Raw genomic sequence first — 23,255 nt, 5'->3', positions numbered from 1 at the left:
AAAAAAACTGTCTGTGTAAAAAAATGTAGCAGTCTTCAGAATTGTGTGAATTGTCTTTTTACTCGTGACCTGTGTTCATATTCAGATTTGTTTGCGTGTAGTACAATATTTTGTGTGCATATCTAAATTTGTGTGCGTGTGTTGGTGTTGTCCCGATACCAGTATTTTGGTACCGGTACCAAAATGTATTTCGATAAAATAAAGGTGACCACAAAAAATGGCATTTTTGGCTTTATTTTAACAAAAAATCTTACTGTACATTAAACATATGTTTTTTATTGCAAGTTTATCGTTAAATAAAATAGTGAACATACTACATAACTTGTCTTTTCGTGGTAAGTAAGCAAACAAAGGCTCCTAATTTAGCTGCTGACGTATGCAGTAACATATTGTGTCAATTATCATTCTATTATTTTGTCAAAATTATGAAGGACAAGCTGTAAAAAATGGATTATTTATCTACTTGTTCATTTACTGTTAATATCTGCTTACTTTCTCTTTTAACATGTTCTAGCTACACTTCCGTTAAAATGTAATAATCACTTATTCTTCTGTTGTTTGATACTTTACATTAGTAAAGTATCAATCCGATACCAAGTCATTACAGGATCATACATTAAGAAAATGTGTAAAACCCTGAAGGCAAACCTAGGCTGTTTTAAGATTATAAGACACTGCTTAACTCTTAACTGTGCTTTTACTTTTATGAATGCAGTGATTCTTTCACACATATCTTATGGCTTAACTACATGGTCCCAGGCACACCAGTCATCAATCAAGACCATTGAGTGTCTTTATAACCGCACCTTGAAAGTTCTAGACAAGAAGAGTATACAATATCATCATTGCCAAATTTTAACCAAATACAATATTTTAAGTTTTACCAATTTTATTTTGTTACACACAGTCAAACTGGTTTTTAAATGATTGGATAACTCTGCTCCCCAATTGCTCTGCAAGGCAATTACAAGACTGCAAAGTGGTACCAGATCTACCACCCGAGCAGTGTCAAAAGGTAACTGTTGTGTTCCATTCCGTAGAACATCTTTTGCCCAGACTGCCTTTTCAATAAAAGGACCACAACTATGGAACTCTTTACCGGACACTTTGAAAAGTATACCTGCACTTGTCACTTTCAAAAAACAAACAAAATTATGGCTAGTTGAGCAACAATCGTGTTCCCATGTTTAGTTTTTACTCATTTTTACTAATTGGTTTTTATCTAGTCTGCACTTTGTCTGTGTTATTATTATTATTGGCTCTTATCTAGTTTGCACTTGGTCTGTATTATTACTATTATCATTATTATCGACTCATTCTATTTTTTATTTTTACTATTTTAATTATGTTGGATCTGTGTTGTTGTTGTTGTTGGGGACAAGTGTTGTAAATTAGCTTTGGCTACAAACACTCTGATGCATACATTGGATAACTGTTTCAGATGTCTATGTTTTTGTATCTGTCCCTATTTCAAATAAACCTCTATATATATAATACATTGGTCATATTCAAAGTCCTCATGTGTCCAGGGACATATTTCCTGAGTTTATAAACATAATATAATTTTTTTTTTAAAACGAAAGAAGATTTTGTGATGCTAAAAAATGTAATCATAGTAGTGACTAGTTACGCTCCTGTACTTGGTATCACTACAGTGGATGTCAGGTGTAGTAGATCCACCCATGGCGTTTGGGGACCTGTACTTTTTAGAGGCGGTATAGTACCGAATATGATTAATTAGTATCGCGGTACTATACTAATACCGGTATACCGTACAACCATTGTGTGTTTATTAGACGGACAAAGTTCCTAGATCTGAATAGATCTGAAATACACTATATTGCCAAAAGTATTTGGCCACCCATCCAAATGATGAGAATCAAGTGTCCTAATCACTTGGCCCAGCCACAGGTGTATACAATCAAGCACTTAGGCAGGGCAAATGTTTCTACAAACATTTGTGAAAGAATTGGCCGCTCTCAAGAGCTCAGTGATTTTCAGCGTGGAACTGTCATAGGATGCAACAAATCCAGTCGTGAAGTGTGAAGTGAAGTGAATCATATTTATATAGCGCTTTTCTCTTTCGCTTTCTGTCGTAAAATGTCCTCGCTCCTAAATATTCCAAAGTCAACTGTCGGCTTTATTATAAGAAAATGGAAGAGTTGGGGAACAACAGCAACTCAGCCACCAAGTGGTAGGCCACGTAAACTGACAGAGAGGGGTCAGCGGATGCTGAAGCGCATAGTGCAAAGAGGTCGCCCACTTTCTGCACAGTCAGTTGCTACAGAGCTCCAAACTTCATGTGACCTTCCAACTAGCCCACGTACAGTACGCAGAGAGCTTCATGGAATGGGTTTCCACGGCCGAGCAGCTGCATCTAAGCCATACATCACCAAGTCCAATGCAAAGCGTGGGATGCAGTGGTGTAAAGCACGTCGCCACTGGACTCTAGAGCAGTAGACGCGCGTTCTCTGGAGTGATGAATCACACTTTTCCATCTGGCAATTTGATGGACGAGTCTGGGTTTGGAGGTTTCCAGGAGAACGGTACATTTCGGACTACATTGTGCCGAGTGTCAAATTTGGTGGAGGAGGAATTATGGTGTGGGGTTGTTTTTCAGGAGTTGGGTTTGGCCCCTTAGTTCCAGTGAAAGGAACTTTAAATGCTCCAGGATAACAAAACCTTTTGGACAATTGCGGGGAGGACCCAGGACACGTTGGGAAGACTATTTCTCCCGGCTGGCCTGGGAACACCTCGGGATCCCCCGGGAGGAGCTGGACGAAGTGGCTGGGGAGAGGGAAGTCTGGGCTTCCCTGCTTAGGCTGCTGCCCCCGCGACCCGACCTCGGATAAGCAGAAAAGATGGATGGATGGATGGGTATAGATAATAATTAAACTTGCTCCCAACCTTGTGGACACACACATTTGTTTTTACACAGACACCCAGATAGAAATACGAAGAAACAGATTTTTTTTTTTTTACCCACGTACACATCATAATACGGACACACAAATTAGAACACGCACTCTTGGATCTGATTCCACACACAGATTGAGATACGGGTTTGCAAATAATTTTGCTACAACAATATGTACATATTCTTTATTTCTTTTTTTTTTTCATTTTTAAACGTAATGCCACAAACCATGTGGAGAATAATAATATTTGAAGGGATATAAAAACGTATATGAAGCTATTTACACATTCAAGTTAAATTTGTACAAAGTAAAAGTGCATCAAATAATTAAAGATCATCTGGATTGTTTTTGAGGCTGAAAGTATTTTTGTTTCTGAGAAAATAAAAGTCTCTTTGTGATAAAAACATCAATTTTCTTGGTGATTTGGAGTTTTACATTGTCATAAATTACTTTAAAAGTTGCTTTTTAACCTCAATTTAAACATACAGTAAAATATCTTACCTTTTCCTTTTGATTGACAAGTTGAGGTTTTTTCATGTACTATAAAATGTACTACGAGGTAAATAAATATGAGAAATAAAAGAAACAGAGGAGAAGAGACAAAAGATGTGTGGGCCTGAAATTCTCCAAAGATTTCCATCTCCGTTCTTCCTCAGAACCGACAGAGCCCCAAAACCTGTGAAGGGTTGACAGATACGAGGGCGGGCCCTGGCGCCGTAACAGTGCAGTTATGCTGTGGGTGTGACAGTGCTGACTCCCGGGGTCAGGGGTCGTGGCGTGGGACAGGTCCAGTGTGCTGAAGAAGCCTCGACTCAGTGATCACGCGCAGCTGTCCAGGTGGCGCCACTCTGGGTGTTGGAGGGCGGGAGGAAGGAGGAAGGAGGGGTGGTCCCTGAGTGTCGGCTCCCCTGTTGGGAAAGGTGTCTGCTGGGGGCCTCCAACCTGCGTTACCGCTCCTCCGGCATTTTTCCATTTGCTTCCCGCTCGTCCTCATCCTTCCTTTTCTGCCTCTGGAAGAAGCCCAACTAGAGAGAGAAGTACAGTCAAACCTCCGTTTTTTTTGTTTGTTTTTTCACCCAAGTTTTTGTGTACCCTCTTGGTTATTGTGAATAACCAACTGGCCCGCATATCATCTGTATAATTCAGTGCCCAAACTTTGTCTCTGTACTTTTTTTTTCTTTTCGCAAAGGCTATGTATTTTAAAGGCCTACTGAAATGACATTTTCTTATTTAAACGGGGATAGCAGATCCATTCTATGTGTCATACTTGATCATTTCGCGATATCGCCATATTTTTGCTGAAAGGATTTAGTAGAGAACATCGACGATAAAGTTCGCAACTTTTGGTCGCTGATAAAAAAAGCCTTGCCTGTACCGGAAGTAGCGTGACGTCGCAGGTTGAAGGGCTCCTCACACTTCTTCATTGTTTACACCAGCAGTGAGAGCGATTCGGACCGAGAAAGCGACGATTACCCCATTAATTTGAGCGAGGATGAAAGATTCGAGGATGAGGAACGTGACAGTGAAGGACTAGAGTGCAATGCAGAACGTATCTTTTTTCGCTCTGACCGTAACTTAGGTAAAAGGGCTCATTGGATTCCACACTCTCTCCTTTTTCTATTGTGGATCACAGATTTGTATTTTAAACCACCTCGGATACTATATGCTCTTGAAAATGAGAGTCGAGAACGCGAAATGGACATTCACAGTGACTTTTATCTCCACGACAATACATCGGTGAAGCACTTTAGCTATGGAGCTAACGAGATAGCATCGTGCTTAACTGCAGATAGAAACAGAAGAAATAAGCCCCTGACTGGAAGGATAGACAGAAAATCAACAATACTACTATCAAGAGACACCGAACCAAACTCTGGACCTGTAACCACACAGTTAGTGCTGTCCAGCCTGGCGAAGCCTAGCAATGCTGTTGCTAACGACGCCATTGAAGCTAACTTAGCTACGGGACCTTGACAGAGCTATGCTAAAAACATTAGCTCTCCACCTACGCCAGCCCTCATCTGCTCATCACCACCCGTGCTCACCTGCGTTCCAGCGATCGACGGCGCGACGGAGGACTTCAGATCATCGGTGCGGTCGGTGGCTAGCGTCGGATAGCGCGTCTGCTATCCGACTCAAAGTCCTCCTGGTTGTGTTGCTGTAGCCAGCCGCTAATACACCGATCCCACCTACAGCTTTCTTCTTTGCAGTCTCCATTGTTAAATGAACAAATTGCAAAAGATTCACCAACACAGATGTCCAGAATACTGTGGAATTATGTGGTGAAAACAGACGACTTAAGCTGGCCACCGTGCTATTCCAAAATGTCTGCTTCAACCCGTGACGTCACATGCAAACGTCATCATACCGAGACGTTTTCAGCCGGATATTTCCCGGGAAATTTAAAATTGCACTTTATAAGTTAACCCGGCCGTATTGGCATGTGTTGCAATGTTAAGATTTCATCATTGATATATAAACTATCGGACTGCGTGGTCGGTAGTAGTGGGTTTCAGTAGGCCTTTAAATACATTTCTCATTTCTGATTTTTATTTAATTTGTTTCCAGTGTCCCCCCCCCCCCCCCTTTTTGTACATGGTACCGCAACTTTGCAAGGTAAAAGACATGTGAAAATGTTAAAAAGCCAAACAGAAGGCATGTTTCCATATTGTGTTTATTATAATAAACAATCAAGTTGTTGTTAGTGGATAGTTGAACATCAAGTTGAGATATACAGTCGCGGTCAAAAGTGTACATACACTTGTAAAGAACATAATGTCATGGCTGTCTTGATTTTCCAATAATTTCTACAACTGTTATTTTTTTGTGATAGAGTGATTGGAGCACATACTTGTTGGTCAAAAAAAACATTCATGAAGTTTGGTTCTTTTATGAATTTATTATGGGTCTACTGAAAATGTGACCAAATCTGCTGGGTGAAAAGTATACATACAGCAATGTTAATATTTGGTCACATGTCCCTTGGCAAGTTTCACTGCAATAAGGCGCTTTTGGTAGCCATCCACAAGCTTCTGGCAAGCTTTAGGTTGTATTTTTGACCACTCCTCTTGACAAAATAGATGCAGTTCAGCTAAATTTGTTGGTTTTCTGACATGGACTTGTTTCTTTAGCATTGTCCACACATTTAAGTTAAGACTTTGGGCAGCCCATTCTAAAACCTTAGTTTTAGCCTGATTTAGCCATTCCTTGACCACTTTTGACGTGTGTTTGGGGTCATTGTCCTGTTGGAACACCCAACTGCGCCCAAGACCCAACCTCCGGGCTGATGATTTTAGGTTGTCCTGAAGAATTTGGAGATAATCCTCCTTTTTTATTGTCCATTTACTCTCTGTAAAGCACCAGTTTTTTTGGCAGCAAAACAGGCCCAGAGCATAATACTACCACCACCATGCTTGATGGTAGGCATGGTGTTCCAAACATATTGCTGGTTATTGTGGCCAAACAGCTAAATTTTGGTTTCATCTGACACCAAATGGACAAAGATAAGACTTTCTAGAGGAAAGTTCTGTGATCAAAAAGTCAGTAAATGAATGTATTTATTTGTAAACACTCTGAAGTGGGAAAGGGGTAGGATTAAATAAGCTTTGCTTCTTAAAAGTCGTTTTTGGACATGATGTAAAGTGAAATTATATGAAATTGTATGATGTATTCTGCTGTAAGTGTGTTCATGTTCGAAATAAACTAAAGAAAGAACACCATTCCTACCGTCAAACATGGTGGTGGTAGTATTATGCTCTTGGCTTGTTTTGCTGCCAATGGAACTGGTGCTTTACAGAGAGTAAATGGGACAATGAAAAAGGAGGATTACCTCCAAATTCTTCAGGACAACCTAAAATCATCAGCCTGCAGGTTGGGTCTTGGGCGCAGTTGGGTGTTCCAACAGGACAATGACCCCAAACACACGTCAAAAGTGGTCAAGGAATGGTTAAATCAGGCTAGAATTAAGGTTTTAGAATGGGCTGCCCAAAGTCCTGACTTAAACGTGTGAACAATGCTGAAGAAACAAGTCCATGTTAGAAAACCAACACATTTAGCTGAACCGCACCAATTGTGTCAAGAGGAGTGGTCAAAAATTCAACCAGAAGCTTGTGGATGGCTACCAAAAGCGCCTTATTGCAGTGAAACTTGCCAAGGGACATGTAACCAAATATTAACATTGCTGTATGTATACTTTTGACCCAGCAGATTTGGTCACATTTTCAGTAGACCCATAATAAATTCATAAAAGAACCAAACTTCATGAATGTTTTTTGTGACAAACAAGTATGTTCTCTAATCACTCTATCACAAAAAAAAAAGAAAAATAGTTCTAGAAATTATTGGAAACTCAAGACATCCATGACATTATGTTATTTACAAGTTTGATCGCGACTGTATATTTATAGATATGTAGTAAACTAATTTTGTCGTGTAGCTTGTTATAATTCTGAGGGGATAACTTTGCCTACAGGTAAGCTTCATTAAAACGAGAGTAACTAGGAGCTTCGCTTACTACATTTTCCAAGTAGTTTGCCCATTACTGGGTAAAAGTGATGCTAAATGTTCATTTATCCACTTATATGTACAGTCGTCCCTTACTACATCGCGCTTATTGTGGCTTCGCCAATATTTTTTAAGCATATTCTATAAAATGTTTGCCCTAAATTAAGCATTTTTATGCATAAAAATGGCTAAATGACCCAATGATATTAATACTACAGTAGTGTTGGCCACTAGAGGAGACCAAACCAATTAGAGCGCTCTGTTCAGTATCATGGCCACTGAAAGGTTCAGCCTTTGGCGGCCTCACTAAATTGGATTAAAATAGCGTAAAGGTGACTAAAGTGTCACATCTTGGCACTGCATTGGTATTTTTGTGTTCCCAGACTGCAGTAGGACAGGCCGAACGCAGTGTGCAGGTAAGACAAGTATCTTCTTGAGGCAAGGCAAAATACCAAAAAGAGACCGTGCCGCTGGGAAAACGCACCTGAAGCTCGAGGCTAACTTAGCATAGAAAATTGAGCAAAGACTTAAACCTAAGTAGGAGCATGAAGAATGACAACATAACAGGCGCATGTGGCGAACAATGGACCTGCAGTCTTAGGCAGGGTGACGCCGGTATATGAAGCGCTCTGATTAGTAAACAGGAGCAGGTACGTCTCCTGAGCACAAATCAGAGGCAGGTGCGATAATCTGCGCTTATAATAATGAGAAAGGTAAATAAGGATGGAAGAAGCGCTGGCAACATAAATACATACTCAACCTAGGGAATACATACAAAAAAAACACGACAGAATGACACTAAAGGGTGTTATTTCATCTCTAGATGGCTCTTACTAGGGATGGTAATAGAAAACCAGTTCTTGTTCAGAACCGGCTCCCAGTGTATGAATTCCCTGGACTATTTGTTAAAATGAAACAAATGCCTTCTCATGTAGATTAACAATGACAAGAGACAGATTCTGACTGGCTAGGAAGCGGGCAGCCTTAGTTCACGTCTGCCGCTAGACCAGGCCTGGGCAATTATTTTGACTCGGGGGTTGGGGGGTCAAATTTTGAGAAAAACATTTGTCTGGGGGCCGGTATACATCTATCTATGTATACATATCTAGACCGGTATATCTATCTATCCATCTATGTATACATATCTATGTATACACACACATATATATATATATATATATATATATATATATATATATATATATATATATATATATATATATATATATATATATATATATATATATTAGAGATGTCCGATAATATCGGCCGATAAATGCGTTAAAATGTAATATCGGAAATTATCGGTATCGTTTTTTTTATTATCGGTATCGGTATCGGTTTTAATTTTTATTTTTTTATTAAATCAACATAAAAAACACAAGATACACTTACAATTAGTGCACCAACCCAAAAAACCTCCCTCCCCCATTTACACTCATTCACACAAAAGGGTTGTTTCTTTCTGTTATTAATATTCTGGTTCTTACATTATATATCAATATATATCAATACAGTCTGCAAGGGATACAGTCCGTAAGCACACATGATTGTGCGTGCTGCTGGTCCACTAATAGTACTAACCTTTAACAGTTAATTTTACAAATTTTCATTAATTACTAGTTTGTATGTAACTGTTTTTATATTGTTTTACTTTCTTTTTTATTCAAGAAAATGTTTTTAATTTATTTATCTTATTTTATTAATTTTTTAAAAAGTACCTTATCTTCACCATACCTGGTTGTCCACATTAGGCATAATAATGTGTTAATTCCACGACTGTATATATCGGTTGATATCGGTATCGGTAATTAAAGAGTTGGACAAAATCAGAATATCAGATATCGGCAAAAAGCCGATATCGGACATCCCTAATATATATATATATCCTCACAATAATGTCTGATTGAAAGACCGCCTTAAAAAACGGAATATAATTGTAATTTCTTTAACTGAATGAGACACCCAGAATGTACATAAAAATAAGGAATGTGGGACTTACAATATTAACTATGAATGATAAAACACTGAATATTGACAACATATGAACCTTACACCCCCTCTCGATCGACATATTTTACTATCAAGCAAAACGCAACAAAAATGCAACAAACACAGCGAAATATAAACACGAAGGGTAAAAAAAACCACACACCTACAATCTGATGTATCTGATACATCACTAAGATTTAGAACTTTGTGGTAAAAATCTCCTTCCGCGTCTGTCCCTGACACCCGCAATTCTGGCTGGCCGCTCTGGAAACACTCCGTGGAAACGCTCCCCACCCAAACTGCTTGGGGCCTCATCTGAGCTGCTGTGACTCAGTTTACCATAGTAACTAATTAGATTACCATAGTAACTAGTACATCATGCAAAAGCGCAGATTCCAACCATTGAAATACGTTGTATAGTTCAAGACTCACGGTTATTTGAAAACATCCCTGCACATCATAATGGCAGCAACAGTTTCCATCTTAAAGATCTAAAAAAACAATTAGGGAATGTCCGGGGGCCAGATTGAAAAGCTTTACAGGCCGCATGTGGCCCCCGGGCTTTAATTTGCCCAGGCCTGTGCTAGACGAATGTCACCAAACAACAATAATAATAATAATAATAATGGATTAGATTTATATAGCTCAAAGCGCTCACAGAGAAGTGAGAACCCAGTATTCATTCACTTCACATTCACACCTAGGGTAGTAAGCTACATTTGTAGCCACAGCTGCCCTGGGGTCGACTGATGGAAGCGTGGCTGCCAATTTGCATGGGTGAAGTGTCTTGCCCAAGGACACAGCGGCAGTGACTTGGATGGCCAGAGACGACTAAACCTGTGGTCAAAAGTTTGCGTTATCGTTCGGTGAATGTTCAATTGTAGTCAGAGAAAAGCTGCATGTTCTGATGATCATGGCTTACAGTTTTGAAAACCTAACATGTTCTAAGATTTTCATTTCAAAGTTTTCAAAAACTGATTTCATTCTACAGAAGAATATTAATTTCGTATATTTATTTACAAAAAAGTTTTTTTCTTCTATACTACAAATGTGTTTCCTGAGATCTCAAAGCTTTGTAAAGTCATGTTACCTCTAAACTTAACAAAATTGATGCCAATCCACCCTTTTTTCTCCCCAATAAGAATCAATAAGAGAACCGTTATGGAACCGAATCGTTAAGCAGAATCAAAAGTGGAATCGGAACCGGAATCATCTTATCAATTCCAATCCCAAGCTCTTATAATGTCGAAAAACATATTTACAATGCAGTAAATAGTTTTTTCATGCCATAGTTATGAAAATATTCAATTTATACTGAATGATTCCAACTTTGCGGCCATGTAGAGCAGTGGTCCCCAACGGTACCGGGCCGTGGATCGACACAAGGAAAAAAAAAAAAGAATAGTTTTTTTGTTATTTTTTTTTTTATCAAATCAACATAAAAAACACAAGATACACTTACAATTAGTGCACCAACCCAAAAAACTTCCCTCCCCCATTTACACTCATTCACACTCATTCGCACAAAAGGGTTGTTTTTTTCTGTTATTGATATTTCTGGTTCCTACATTATATATCAATATAGATCAATACAGTCTGCAAGGATACAGTCCGTAAGCACACATGATTGTATTTTTTTATGACAAAAACAAAACAAACACCCACCCCCTGGTCCATGGGACAAATTTTCAAGCGTTAACCATTCCGCAGTTACAAAAAGGTTGGGGACCACTGATGTAGAGTACCAATTATCCCTGACAAACAAGGGATTATCTATAGCAGGGGTCACCAACCTTTTTGAAACCAAGAGCTACTTCTTGGGTACTGATTAATGCGAAGGGCTACCAGTTTGATACACACTTAAATAGATTGACAGAAATAGCCAATTTGCTCAATTTACCTTTAACTCTATGTTATTATTAATAATTAATTATGTTTATCTTTGTGGAAACACTGATCATCTTAATGATTTCTCACAATAAATATATGTAGAAACAGATATATATCAATATGCAACACTTTTTTAAAATATTTTCTCTAAGTGCACATTTTTCAAATTGAACATTTTCAAATGATCACTTCTAAGACAGTCTTGTGAAATCACAACATCCCATTTTAACTAGCTAGCCACTAACATTTTTTAACAAATCATGAATTACTTTGCACCATGTTTGTACAAATAATAACTTATGTAAAATACAAAAGTCAACTCTCAAATTTTTAAATAAATCATGTCACACTTTGAACTGGACACCAAATCTGTTATCTGTTTCTTTGTCAGTTAGTGGGAAGCCTGGCATTGCATAGGTATATGTGTTTAAAAATCCTAAAATCATTTTTAAGGTTGTATTTTTTCTCTAAAAATGTCTTTCTGAAAGTTATAAGAAGCAAAGTAAAAAAATAAATGAATTTATTTAAACAAGTGAAGACCAAGTCTTTAAAATATTTTCTTGGATTTTCAAATTCTATTTGAGTTTTGTCTCTCTTAGAATTAAAAATATAGAGCAAAGCGAGATCAGCTTGCTAGTAAATAAATACAATTTAAAAAATAGAGGCAGCTCACTGGTAAGTGCTGCTATTTGAGCTATTTTTAGAACAGGCCAGCAGACTACTCATCTGGTCCTTACGGGCTACCTGGTGCCCGTGGGCACCGCGTTGGTGACCCCTGATCTATAGTATAGATAATAATTAAACTGTAGTAGTTTATGCAGAAAAAAGTGAACCAAACTATGGCCCGCGGGCCGGATACGGCCCACCAGCGTAAAAAATCTGGCCCGCGGGTAGTCCCAAGTAAAAAAAAATGTATTTATTTATTTTTTTTAATTATAATTTTTTTAATCAATCCATTTTCTACTGCTTGTTACTCTCGGGGTCTCCTAGCTGCTCAGGCAAATCATCCATCCATTTTCTACCGCTTGTCCCTTTTTGGGGTCGCGGAGGGTGCTGGAGCCTATCTCAGCTGCATTCGGGCGGAAGGCGGGGTACACCCTGGACAAGTCGCTACCTCATCACAGGGCCAACATTGTCTAAAAATGAATTTTCCCATCGATAACATGACATCATCACAAATCGCGCCGCAGTGTCGGGTAATCTACAATGAGACAGATATATATACATATATATATATATATATATATATATATATATATATATATATATATATATATACCGGGTCAAAATGTTTGGGGACCCCTGATCTATACAATGTCTTCCTCGCGATGTCTCTGGGTCTCTTATAATAACAATATTGCTAATACTTACATAATATGCAGGTCTCGAAAGGTAAATGGAGTATTTTTGGCGGTTTTTGGATGCAAATTAGAATACAAAAAAGAGAAAAACGTGTGTTCTTGTCTTGCATAGGGATTTTGAATGATAGACAAAATGAGAAAAAGGTACAGTTCCCCCTGAACATCAATGTCCAAATCTGGACTGGAAAACATTTCATTGAACAGAAACAGTGGCGTCCCACTCAATGTCCAGTTGTGAGGTTTCTTCTGGGTACAAAAGTATGGCACACATTTAAATAAATGTCGCCACTTTACTCAAATTGCCGCCTGCACAAATTCAGTTTTCTTCCTGCTGGTTGCAACACACTTACCTTCCAGAGCGCCAAACTGAGCAGAGCTAACAGTAAGAGTCCTCCCAGCGTGCTGCCCAGGATTATCCAAATTGGGATTCGGTAATCTCCTTCCTTTCGGACTTCCAGTATTATCTATAAAGTTGACACAGGAGGAAAACCAATTTTGTAAGTACAGTACTTAGATGAACTAGTCTATTTAAATCCATACGGCAATGCTAATTATGGTGGTTTACCACTGAGACAAAATTATAGGCAATACAGTTTTCGGTTTTCATACGCCTCACTTTTTAATGACCGATGATAATTTAACGTCTCAGTTATTGTACAGCCAAAACATTGCGTGAACATAGTCATTATTGTATCATTCCGCAGAATCAGTATGATGGCAAAATAAGCCGCTATAGGGCAAAAGAATGTTGCCAGTGACAGCACTTTGATAAAGGAGGTGGGAAACACTATTGAATTCAAGAATGAACTCGGAGGAATCTGCATGCCTCTCCCCTCCCGGGCTCCCTCACGACCGTCTTCCCCAACAGGAGTCTTCAATAAAGATAAAAGTGATGTTAGATGTTAATTTTCTTACTTCATCATATTTAGTTCACCTTGATTTCTGCATGTGAAACTGGAAATATCAACTATAAAATGTGTTCTGTGTTTATAAGTGTGGGTTTCTGGAACGAATTATTGGATTTAAATGATTTAGATATACAAAACCCAAAACCAGTGAAGTTGGCACGTTGTGTAAATTGTAAATAAAAACAGAACACAATGATCTGCAAATACTTTTCAACTTATATTCAATTGAATAGACTGCAAAGACAAGATACTTGGAAAACGTTGTTATTTTTTGCAAATATTAGCTCATTTGGAACGTGATGCCTGCAACATGTTTCAAAAAAGCTGGCACAAGTGGCAAAAAAGACTGATAAAGTTAAGGAATGCTCATCAAACACTTATTTGGAACATCCCACAGGTGAACAGGCCAATTGGGAACAGGTGGGTACCATGATTGGGTATAAAAGCAGCTTCCATGAAATGCTCAATCATTCACAAACAAGGATGGGGCGAGGGTCATCACTTTGTGAACAAATGTGTCAGCAAACTGTCAAACAGTTTAAGAACAACATTTCTCAACCAGCTATGGCAAGGAATTTAGGGATTTCACCATCTACAGTCCGTTATATCATCAAAAGGTTCAGAGAATCTGGAGAAATTACTGCACGTAAGTGGCTAAGCCCGTGACCTTCGATCCCTCCGGCACTGCATCAAAAACCGACATCAGTGTGTAAAGGATATCACCACATGGGCTCAGGAACACTTAAAAAACACTGTCAGTAACTACAGTGTGTCGCTACATATGTAAGTGCAAGTTAAAACTCTACTATGCAAAGCCAAAGCCATCTATCAACAACACCCAGAAACGCCGCCGGCTTCGCTGGGCCCGAGCTCATTTAAGATGGACTGATGCAAAGTGGAAAAGTCTTCTGTGGTCTGACGAGTCCACATTTCAAATTGTTTTTGGAAACTGTGGACGTCGTGTCCTCCGGAACAAAGAGTAAAAGAACCATCCGGATTGTTATAGGCGCAAAATTCAAAAGCCAGCATCTGTGATGGTATGAGGGTATGGGTATCTGTGAAGGCACCATTAATGCTGAAAGGTACATACAGGTTTTGGAGCAACATATGTTGCCATCCAAGCAACGTTATCATGGGCGCCCCTGCTTATTTCAGCTAGTCAATGCCAAGCCACGTGTTACAACAGCGTGGCTTTGTAGTAAAAGAGTGTGCGTACTGGACTGGCCTGCCTGTAGTCCAGACCTGTCTCCCATTATGACCTGTGGCGCATTATGAAGTGTAAAATACAAAACGTAAACCCCGGACTGTTGAACAACTTAAGCTGCACATCAAGCAAGAATGGGAAATAATTCCATCTGAAAAGCTTCAATAATTGGTCTCCTCAGTTTCCAAACGTTTACTGAGTGTTGTTAAAAGGAAAGGCCATGTAACACAGTGGTAAAAATACCCCTGTGACAATGATTATTTGCAAAAAAAAAACATGTTTCTCAGTTCGAACATTAAATATCTTGTCTTTGCAGTCCATTCAATTGGATATAATATATTATTTACCACTTACACAACATGCCAACTTCACTGGTTTTGGGTTTTGTACATAATTTACATTAATTGCTTCGATTTTCGTATGGATCGATCTTCTTACTGCACTTTAACATGTTAAATCCCCAAAGAATGAGATGCACAGAGGTACAGTAGGAACGAGATTCATATGTGCCCGAATCGTTGTGGTTTACCTGACACATGAAATGTGAAAAATTGGGAGGTTGCCGGCAGATGGCAGTAGGGTGTTGAATATAAAAAAAAAAGGTTTTCCAGTTGCTAATAGTGGCGCTTTCCATAATTTTCTGCAGACTGCATTGCAAGATGATCCAACCCCCCAACCCCCCAATATCTATTGTTTATTTACTAATAATAATGTATTGTTGGTCTTCTGGTAATGCAAGCGTCATATATTTATTTATAGGTGACAATTAAATGATTTTCCACTGGAGGGCAGAAGTCACAGTACGTCATTAACCATCATAGCCACCTATGGTATACTCCAGTCCAAGGTCATGGCATGCTTGATACTGTTTTATTTTGTTGGTCACATTTGAATTTTTATTAATGTGCATGTATGTGTGCGTGTGTGTGTGTGTGTGTGTTCTTGTATTTCTACGCTTCTTGAGACATCAACAAGGAAAAGTGCCATCCATATGAGGACCGGTGAACCAGTAAGGACCGAAATAATGGTCCCAATACGGAAAAGCATTGCATCTAATAGAGAATGTCTCATTTGCACCCCTGGTTTGTGAAATCTATCAAAATTAGGGTGGTCCCAAAAAGGAGGGATTTTTCAAATGTGACTGTGAGTCGGTTTTAAAAGTGCTCATCCTCTGGTCAACATATGAAATAACAAGTGTGCGTGAAAATTTTAAGCGCTCTCCCCCTGGCGAACATATATAATAGCAAGTGTGTGTAAAAAATTTAAACCTGCCCCCTTATTTATATAAATATATATAAATATGTTTAAAGAGACATACTGTAATAACGAAGTCAATAATGAAGACTAAAAACCAATTACGAACAAAAATACAAAAAATAAAATAATTAACTAAAAGCTTACCTTTTTTATATTTGCATAGTATGGACAAGCGGTAGGAAATGGATGGATGGATGTATATATTATTAATGTTGTAAATACAAACCTTCATATATCTAGAAAGGGTGGTCCTGAAGAGGTAGGCATTTTTTAGAGGTCTCAAGAAGGTAAGAAATACAAGAATGTGTGTGTGTGTGTGTGTGTGTGTGTGTGTGTGGGTTAAGAAGGTGACATGAGTTAAAAAGACATACATGTGTCTGGCTAAAAAATGTAATCAATACTAGAGAGGGAAACAAAACAAAAATACTGTTTTTCTTAGTGTAGGGACCAATAGGTGGCAGCAAAGACAAGCATGTCAGAGCACACAAGTTGTGCTGCAGGTCCTTTCGGTCCCTGAGCACCACACAGCTCATGAGCTCCTCCCATACCAACTTTCTACTGTTTTTTTTTAAATTTCTTCTTTGCTTTAGGTTTGCAGACATTTATTGACGTTGACCACCAGGCACTTCATTAGGAAATGCTGCATAGGAAAAAAAATATCTACAACCATTCTGAGGACTGAAAAGAACTGGCCAAAGATCCCACAGAGGTCACGTTGCATTCATTCGGTGGAAAATGTTGATATTAGCAACTGAGACATAAGTAATTTACAGCTGCAACATAACTGATTAAATATCGGATGGATGAAAAAAGGAAATAACGAGTAACCCTATGTTAAGGTAATGCTGAATCAAGCCTAAATTAAGGCAGTTTTGCAATAATCATGTATAAATATTCCACAGTCTCTTTAATAAAAAACACAATGAGTAAAAATAACTTTCTTTCTTGTGTCTGGTCTCCTCTTACACACATGGCAATTATCTGCCCAGACTTCCTGTCTTAACTTGTCCAAAATGAAAAGAAAATAGCAAAACTGTTCTTTTCATTCTCGTGGTTTGTTTGTTTTTGGATGGCACAATTCACAGCAGGTGTGTGATCTTTGATTGGATTAATACAAATCCTGGTTCATTCAGATGGGGTATTTAAAAAGTCCTCGTCATCATTGTGTTGACATTTTGACATCGAGACACGAGGACGACCCTCATTGATCTACGTCGCTTTAAACAGGATGTTCTTAGAGGGACGTGGCCACTGAGCTTAGAGTGTCACCAGCAGGTTGCAACAGAGATACCAAGAATTTCATCGTGATGTTGTGAATTTTGCATCTGGTTCCTTGTTAGAGAACGGCAAAGCTGTCATAATGAATGTTTTTGCATTAACCCTTGACCAAAAAAACGGGCTTTTTCTGCATTTTTCCTGGCCAAATCTTTTTAATTAATAATGTATTTATTATTATATATATTATAAAATGTATTAATAGTTTAATGATTAAAGGGGTGACATTTGGCCTCATAATTTTGAACAAGTTTATCTTTAAAATGGCATCACGGCACTTGTTGCAAAGTTATTCCAAATATGAGATATTTATTTAATATACACTCTTACCCTTTGCCCATTTTGGTTGCCCATTAAATCCCATTGTAGCACATATCTTTCAATGTACCGTATTTTCCAGACTATGAGGCGCACTTAAAATCCTTTTTTTCCCTCAAAACTCGACAGTGCGCCTCATAACCCGGTGCGCCTAATGTAAGGAATAGGTTTGGTTGAGCTTACTCACCTCGAAGCTACAGTATTTTATTTGGTACATGGTGTCATGATAAGTGTGACCAGTAGATTGCAGTCAAACATAAGAGATACGTGTAGACCAGGGGTGTCAAACTCATTTTAGATCGGGGGCCACATGGAGAAAAATCTACACCCGAGTGGGCCGGACTGGTAAAATCCCGGCACGATAACTTAAAAATAAAGACTTCAGATGGTATGGTTTTCTTTGTTTAAAAATAGAACAAGCACATTCTGAAATTGTAATAATCATAATGTTGTTGGGTTTTACACTTACATTTTGCGGTTAATAGTATTCTATCTTTATTTGTCGTTATTTATATTTTCTGAATAAATTATGTGATAATGTTCATCAGTCAACTCCTTGGTGTTGATTTTCAATCTATCAAGATAAAAAATGTACATCAAAATCAAATTACAGGATGTTATTTATGTAGTTTGATCATTTTCCTCGACTGGTGCACTAACACCATGTGGTTTATTTTGTACATATATAGCATCATCTACAAAGATACAAATAATTGCTATTGCGACATCCAGTGGCCACATTTAGAACAGATGTTTCTTTCATTCAAAAATTTCAGGTTAATTTTTATACTTAGCAAAGTCATCCCGCGGGCCGGATAAAACCTGTCCGCGGGCCTGATCCGGCCCTCGGGCCGTACGTTTGACAACCCTGGTGTAGACAGCACTATGATTGGAATAGGTCTCAAGTAAACAACACCAACATTTTATATGTTCCATTGAAAATATAGAACATTACTCACGGCGCTCAAAAATCTATCAAAATGTTTTGGTACGACTTTGGTAAGCTATGAAGCCGCACCGCTTGAAGGACTGTCGGCACATTAAACATATGAGTATTATTATGGTGTGTGTATAATAGAGATGCGCGGTTTGCGGACACAACTGCGGAGTCCGCGGATAATCCGCGGGTCGGGCGTATGCATGACGAAAAAAATAGATTTTAAATAGATTCGGGCAGGTGGCGGTTGAACCAATTCGGAAATATATATACATAGTTAAATGTTGTTACCCACATACGAAAAACGAGCAGCACTCTTTGAAACAGGCAATTATTCATCAGGCACTGCTGCAGCTGTCACACCAAATTTCTTCCCCCTACAAAAACCTCCCCCCCCCCCATTTACTTCCGTGGTCATGTTTCCTCTTACGTTATTGACAGCGATCGATAGCACTTCGGCTTTGACTGCCCGTCGCTGGAAGGATACTTCATCTTTGACAGCTGCTGGAATCTGAAGAAATTGATTATTGTTTTTTTTTTTGTACATGCGCGAAACAGGACAATCGCGTGCAGGTTGAGGACCCCCGGCAACTTTGTGATTTTATTGGACGCAGCCCCGGAAGTAAATGGGGGAGGGAAGGTTTTTGTAGGGGGAAGAATTTTGGCGTGACACAGCACACCACAACACAACAGAAGAAGAAACAAATAAAAAGATGGCAACGCCGGCTGCAAACGTGGTACGCGACAAACTAAAAAAGGGAATACTAAAGACCAGGGGAAAAAAATAACAATAATAGTCAACACTTTCTTAATGGAAATGACAATAATATTATAATAATGATAAATAATATTATCACGTATTAATACCTCTTAGCCTCTAATGCGTGGCCAAGAGATATCAATGCGTGGCACGCATTGAATGTCGTTGTTATATATATTAGATATATAACAACGGGTGGGTGGTGGGTGGCGGGCGGTTGTGGTTTTGATAAAATGTTAGTTCGGATGGATGGCGGGTGGATGACGACTTTTGTGATGCGGTTGCGGATGAAATAATTGCCTATCCGCGCATCTCTAGTGTATAAGGTAAGACATATTATCTGGCGTTTTGTTTCAATTTAGAAAAAAATACTACTAATATGGCTCCTTTAATGCGCTCTATAATCCGGTGCGCCTAATATATGAAAAAATATTTTAAAAAAAAATATATATATATATATATATACACATACATACATACATACATATATATAGTGTGAGTTTTTGGTTTTTTAAATATAGTCATTGTTCCAAAAATACAAACATAATAAGGCATCAAAATCAGTGTTGTTATGTATTATTGAATACATTCATAATTAATAATAATATTATATATTAATAATATTCACCTGTAAAGATTAAAGTGGGTGTTATCTTCTTCCTGAAATTCCACCCGAAAGCTGAAAAGCTCTTACTTTTGGAGTAGCGCAAATACTGGAGCAAAACTATTTTTCAAATATCGTATTGAAAATGTATTATAGAAAATAAAGCGCCTCAGGCAGTGCTGTTGTTGACTCACATTTCTGATGGGTCGCTCTTCATGTAGAAACATGTGACTGGTGGAGGGCAGCTCTACTGTTGCACTGGTGACCAGTTCAAGGATTTTAAACTTCAGCTAAACAGGAAAGACATGTTTCATTTTACAAAACCCTGAATGTACTGAAGATTAACCAAGAGATACATTGATAGAAAAAGTGTGTATCTGTCCTCAAAAGTGAGTCATATACTCACTTCATGTAAAGTATGTACTCGTAGAGCCCCAGTGATTCTAACTGAGATCTCTCTGTAGGAAGCCACATTGACGCTGCATTGTATCGGCAGTATCAGGGTGTTGGTTCGATTCTGTAACCACAAGGGTCAAAAATGTAGGTTAAAATCTTCTTTCTTAGTGATTCTGGCTGGGGTGTACTGTACGGTACCAAACGAGAGAAGCGGGTAAGGTCCTCGGGTGACGCCCTGCTCTGGGCCACATGCTGAGGTGGTAAACAGTATGTGCCATCTCTCTGGTAGACACGGGAGGGAAATATCTGTTAGCAAGAACGTTCTGCATCTGTGCGCTTGTGGTAGTTCTGAAGCAAACCAACTTTTCATTTGTTTGAAAAAGGTAATGTGGCAATCAAAAGTCAAACATTTGGACAGTTTCCTATGGCTGTTGTCATTCATCCAGCTCGTTGTACTCAGTGCATTTAATCGATCGTAACTGGACTGTTCAGTTTTTCTTAGAAGAAGTTTCGCCTCTCACCTGAACCGGCTTCATCAGTTCATGCTAATAGAATTTGATTGGACTCAGACTAAATTTGACCAATGTATTAGACTGAAATTGGACTCTGACTAGATCTGACCAATCTCAGTGAACAGTGCAGTTGCAATCGGTTGAATACCCCTGAGATTTTGGCCAATTATTATGCTCGCTACATTTACCTTGTCGATATGGAAATCAGAAATCTGTAGCAGCTGATTTCCGTTTTTTGTCATTTCTGGGACCTCAATGTTGAGCTGTAGATCTTTAACAGGAAAGTAGCCAAGGTTCTGGATCTGAAACAAACAGCAATTTAATGGAGTTAATTGTGTTCTGGTTCAGTTCCTGCTTTTTGTTCCACCCGGGACACGAAGGTGGGTTATCCAGCACAAGAGGCAAAGCATGCTGTCTACCGAGCTATCAATCCGTTAACCAGCACTGCTCTTAAGCTTGTCAGGAAGTAAAGTACAGTCGTGGTCAAACGTTTCCATACACTTGTAAAGAACATAATGTCATGGCTCTCTTGAGTTTCCAATAATTTCTACAACTCTTATTTTTTTGTGATAGAGTGATTGGAGCACATACTTGTTGGTCACAAAAATCATTCATGAATTTGTTATGGGTCTACTGAAAATGTGACCAAATCTGCTGGGTCAAAAATATACATACAGCAATGTTAATATTTGCTTACATGTCCCTTGGCAAGTTTCACTGCAATGAGGCGCTTTTGGTAGCCATCCACAAGCTTCTGGCAAGCTTCTGCTTGAATTTTTGACCACTCCTCTTGACAAAATTGGTGCAGTTCAGCTAAATTTGTTGGTTTTCTGACATGGACTTGTTTCTTCAGCATTGTCCACACGTTTAAGTCATGACTTTGGGAAGGCCATTCTAAAACCTTAATTCTAGCCTGATTTAGCCATTCCTTTACCACTTTTGACGTGTGTTTGGGGTCAATGTCCTGTTGGAACACCCAACTGCGCCCAAGACCGAACCTCCAGGCTGAAGATTTTAGGTTGTCCTGGAGAATTTGGAGGTAATCCTCCTTTTTCATTGTCCCATTTACTCTCTGTAAAGCACCAGTTCCATTGGCAGTAAAACAGGCCCAGAGCATAATACTACTACTACCATGCTTGGCGGTATGCCTGGTGTTCCTGGGATCAAAGGCCTCTCCTCCAAACATATTGCTGGGTATTGTGGCCAAACAGCTCAATTTTTGTTTCATCTGACATCACATGGACAAAGATAAGACCTTCTGGAGGAAAGTTCTGTGGTCAACATAATAAATTCATAAAAGAACCAAACTTCATGAATGTCTTTTGTGACAAACAAGTATGTGCTCCAATCACTCTATCACAAAAAAATAAGAGTTGTAGAAATTATTGGAAACTCAAGACAACCATGACATTATGTTCTTTACAAGTGTACGTAAACTTTTGACCACTACTGTATATCAACATACACATGACCAAGCCACACTAGTTGGCGTCCATTACACTTACGCCTCTAAATATCACCCTCATCCGGGTCACGGCACCACTGTAATCTGCATGGTTCAGTCCCTGCTTATTGGTACGCCCGTGACTCGAACCTGGGTCGTCCGGCATAAGAGACGAGCATTCTAACTACCGAGCTAAAAGTCCAAGCTAGCTATTGTCAGGGAGTGAGATTTACCCACGTACACATGGCACGGCCATGACACTACCAAAGTTCTCTGACAGACTAAGCCATGATTGCACAGTTAGCTCTCACCTGAAAAGTGAAGTTAAAAGGGGGTCCAGTAACTCCAGGCTCCTCCAGTGATAGCTCAGGCTTGATCTCATATCGAGTTGGATTTGAATCCCTTTTTGAAGTGAAGAACAACAATGAACAACGAAACGTCTGGCAAGCAATTAGCATTCAATGAATGACAAACCTTGTGAAAAGAAGATCTGCCTCGTATTGCAGTGAGTAATAGATGCCAATGAAATTGTCAGCTGTGCTCACTTCCTCACCATTGCTGTTGTAAGACACATTTATACAAGGAAAGTCATTCAAATGTGTTATTTTTTGTTGAGAATCACGACGGGCACTAATGGCATGGCACATCCATTCACTTGTCAAGATGCAAACACAGTTTTGTACGTATGGCATGTCCACACCTGCTTGCTTCCAGCATGACTCTGAGGTGATTGAGGAAAACGCTGCGGCTGAACTCAAACTCCAAACGAAACAATACCTACACAAGAAAAATACATTTTTAATTGGCATTCTTGCACATTATGAACAAACACAAGACATGCCAACTTTTAGCTGTTGTCATCAGAGTTGAAAACTAGAAAAGCATTATTGGCAATCTGTAATTGGGCACAACGAAGCTTCTATCTAAGTTATTAAACAATGCCCACACATAATCCATACATGAGGCAGTGTTTATG

The 23,255-nt window shown here is 38.9% G+C and overlaps 1 protein-coding gene across 1 annotated transcript in view; it reads right to left on the bottom strand.

Moving 5' to 3' along the window:
- Positions 1-2,828: 2,828 nt before the first annotated feature.
- itga11a (integrin, alpha 11a) overlaps positions 2,829-23,255 on the bottom strand; it is a 204,435-nt gene continuing 184,008 nt past the window's right edge. The window contains exons 22-30 of the mRNA XM_062032072.1: positions 22,980-23,056; positions 22,754-22,837; positions 22,591-22,681; positions 21,024-21,137; positions 20,522-20,605; positions 20,334-20,444; positions 20,122-20,217; positions 13,015-13,128; positions 2,829-3,943 (exon numbers count right to left, since the gene is read on the bottom strand). Coding sequence (XP_061888056.1) covers positions 3,866-3,943; positions 13,015-13,128; positions 20,122-20,217; positions 20,334-20,444; positions 20,522-20,605; positions 21,024-21,137; positions 22,591-22,681; positions 22,754-22,837; positions 22,980-23,056 — 849 coding nt within the window. The 3' untranslated portion in view covers positions 2,829-3,865. The remainder of the gene's footprint in view (positions 3,944-13,014; positions 13,129-20,121; positions 20,218-20,333; positions 20,445-20,521; positions 20,606-21,023; positions 21,138-22,590; positions 22,682-22,753; positions 22,838-22,979; positions 23,057-23,255) is intronic.

This window comes from Entelurus aequoreus, linkage group LG02 (assembly GCF_033978785.1).
Source record: "Entelurus aequoreus isolate RoL-2023_Sb linkage group LG02, RoL_Eaeq_v1.1, whole genome shotgun sequence".
Taxonomy (NCBI): Eukaryota; Metazoa; Chordata; class Actinopteri; order Syngnathiformes; family Syngnathidae; genus Entelurus; species Entelurus aequoreus.
Note: the sequence above shows the minus strand (reverse complement) of the source record. Positions and strands in the feature narration are given on the sequence as shown.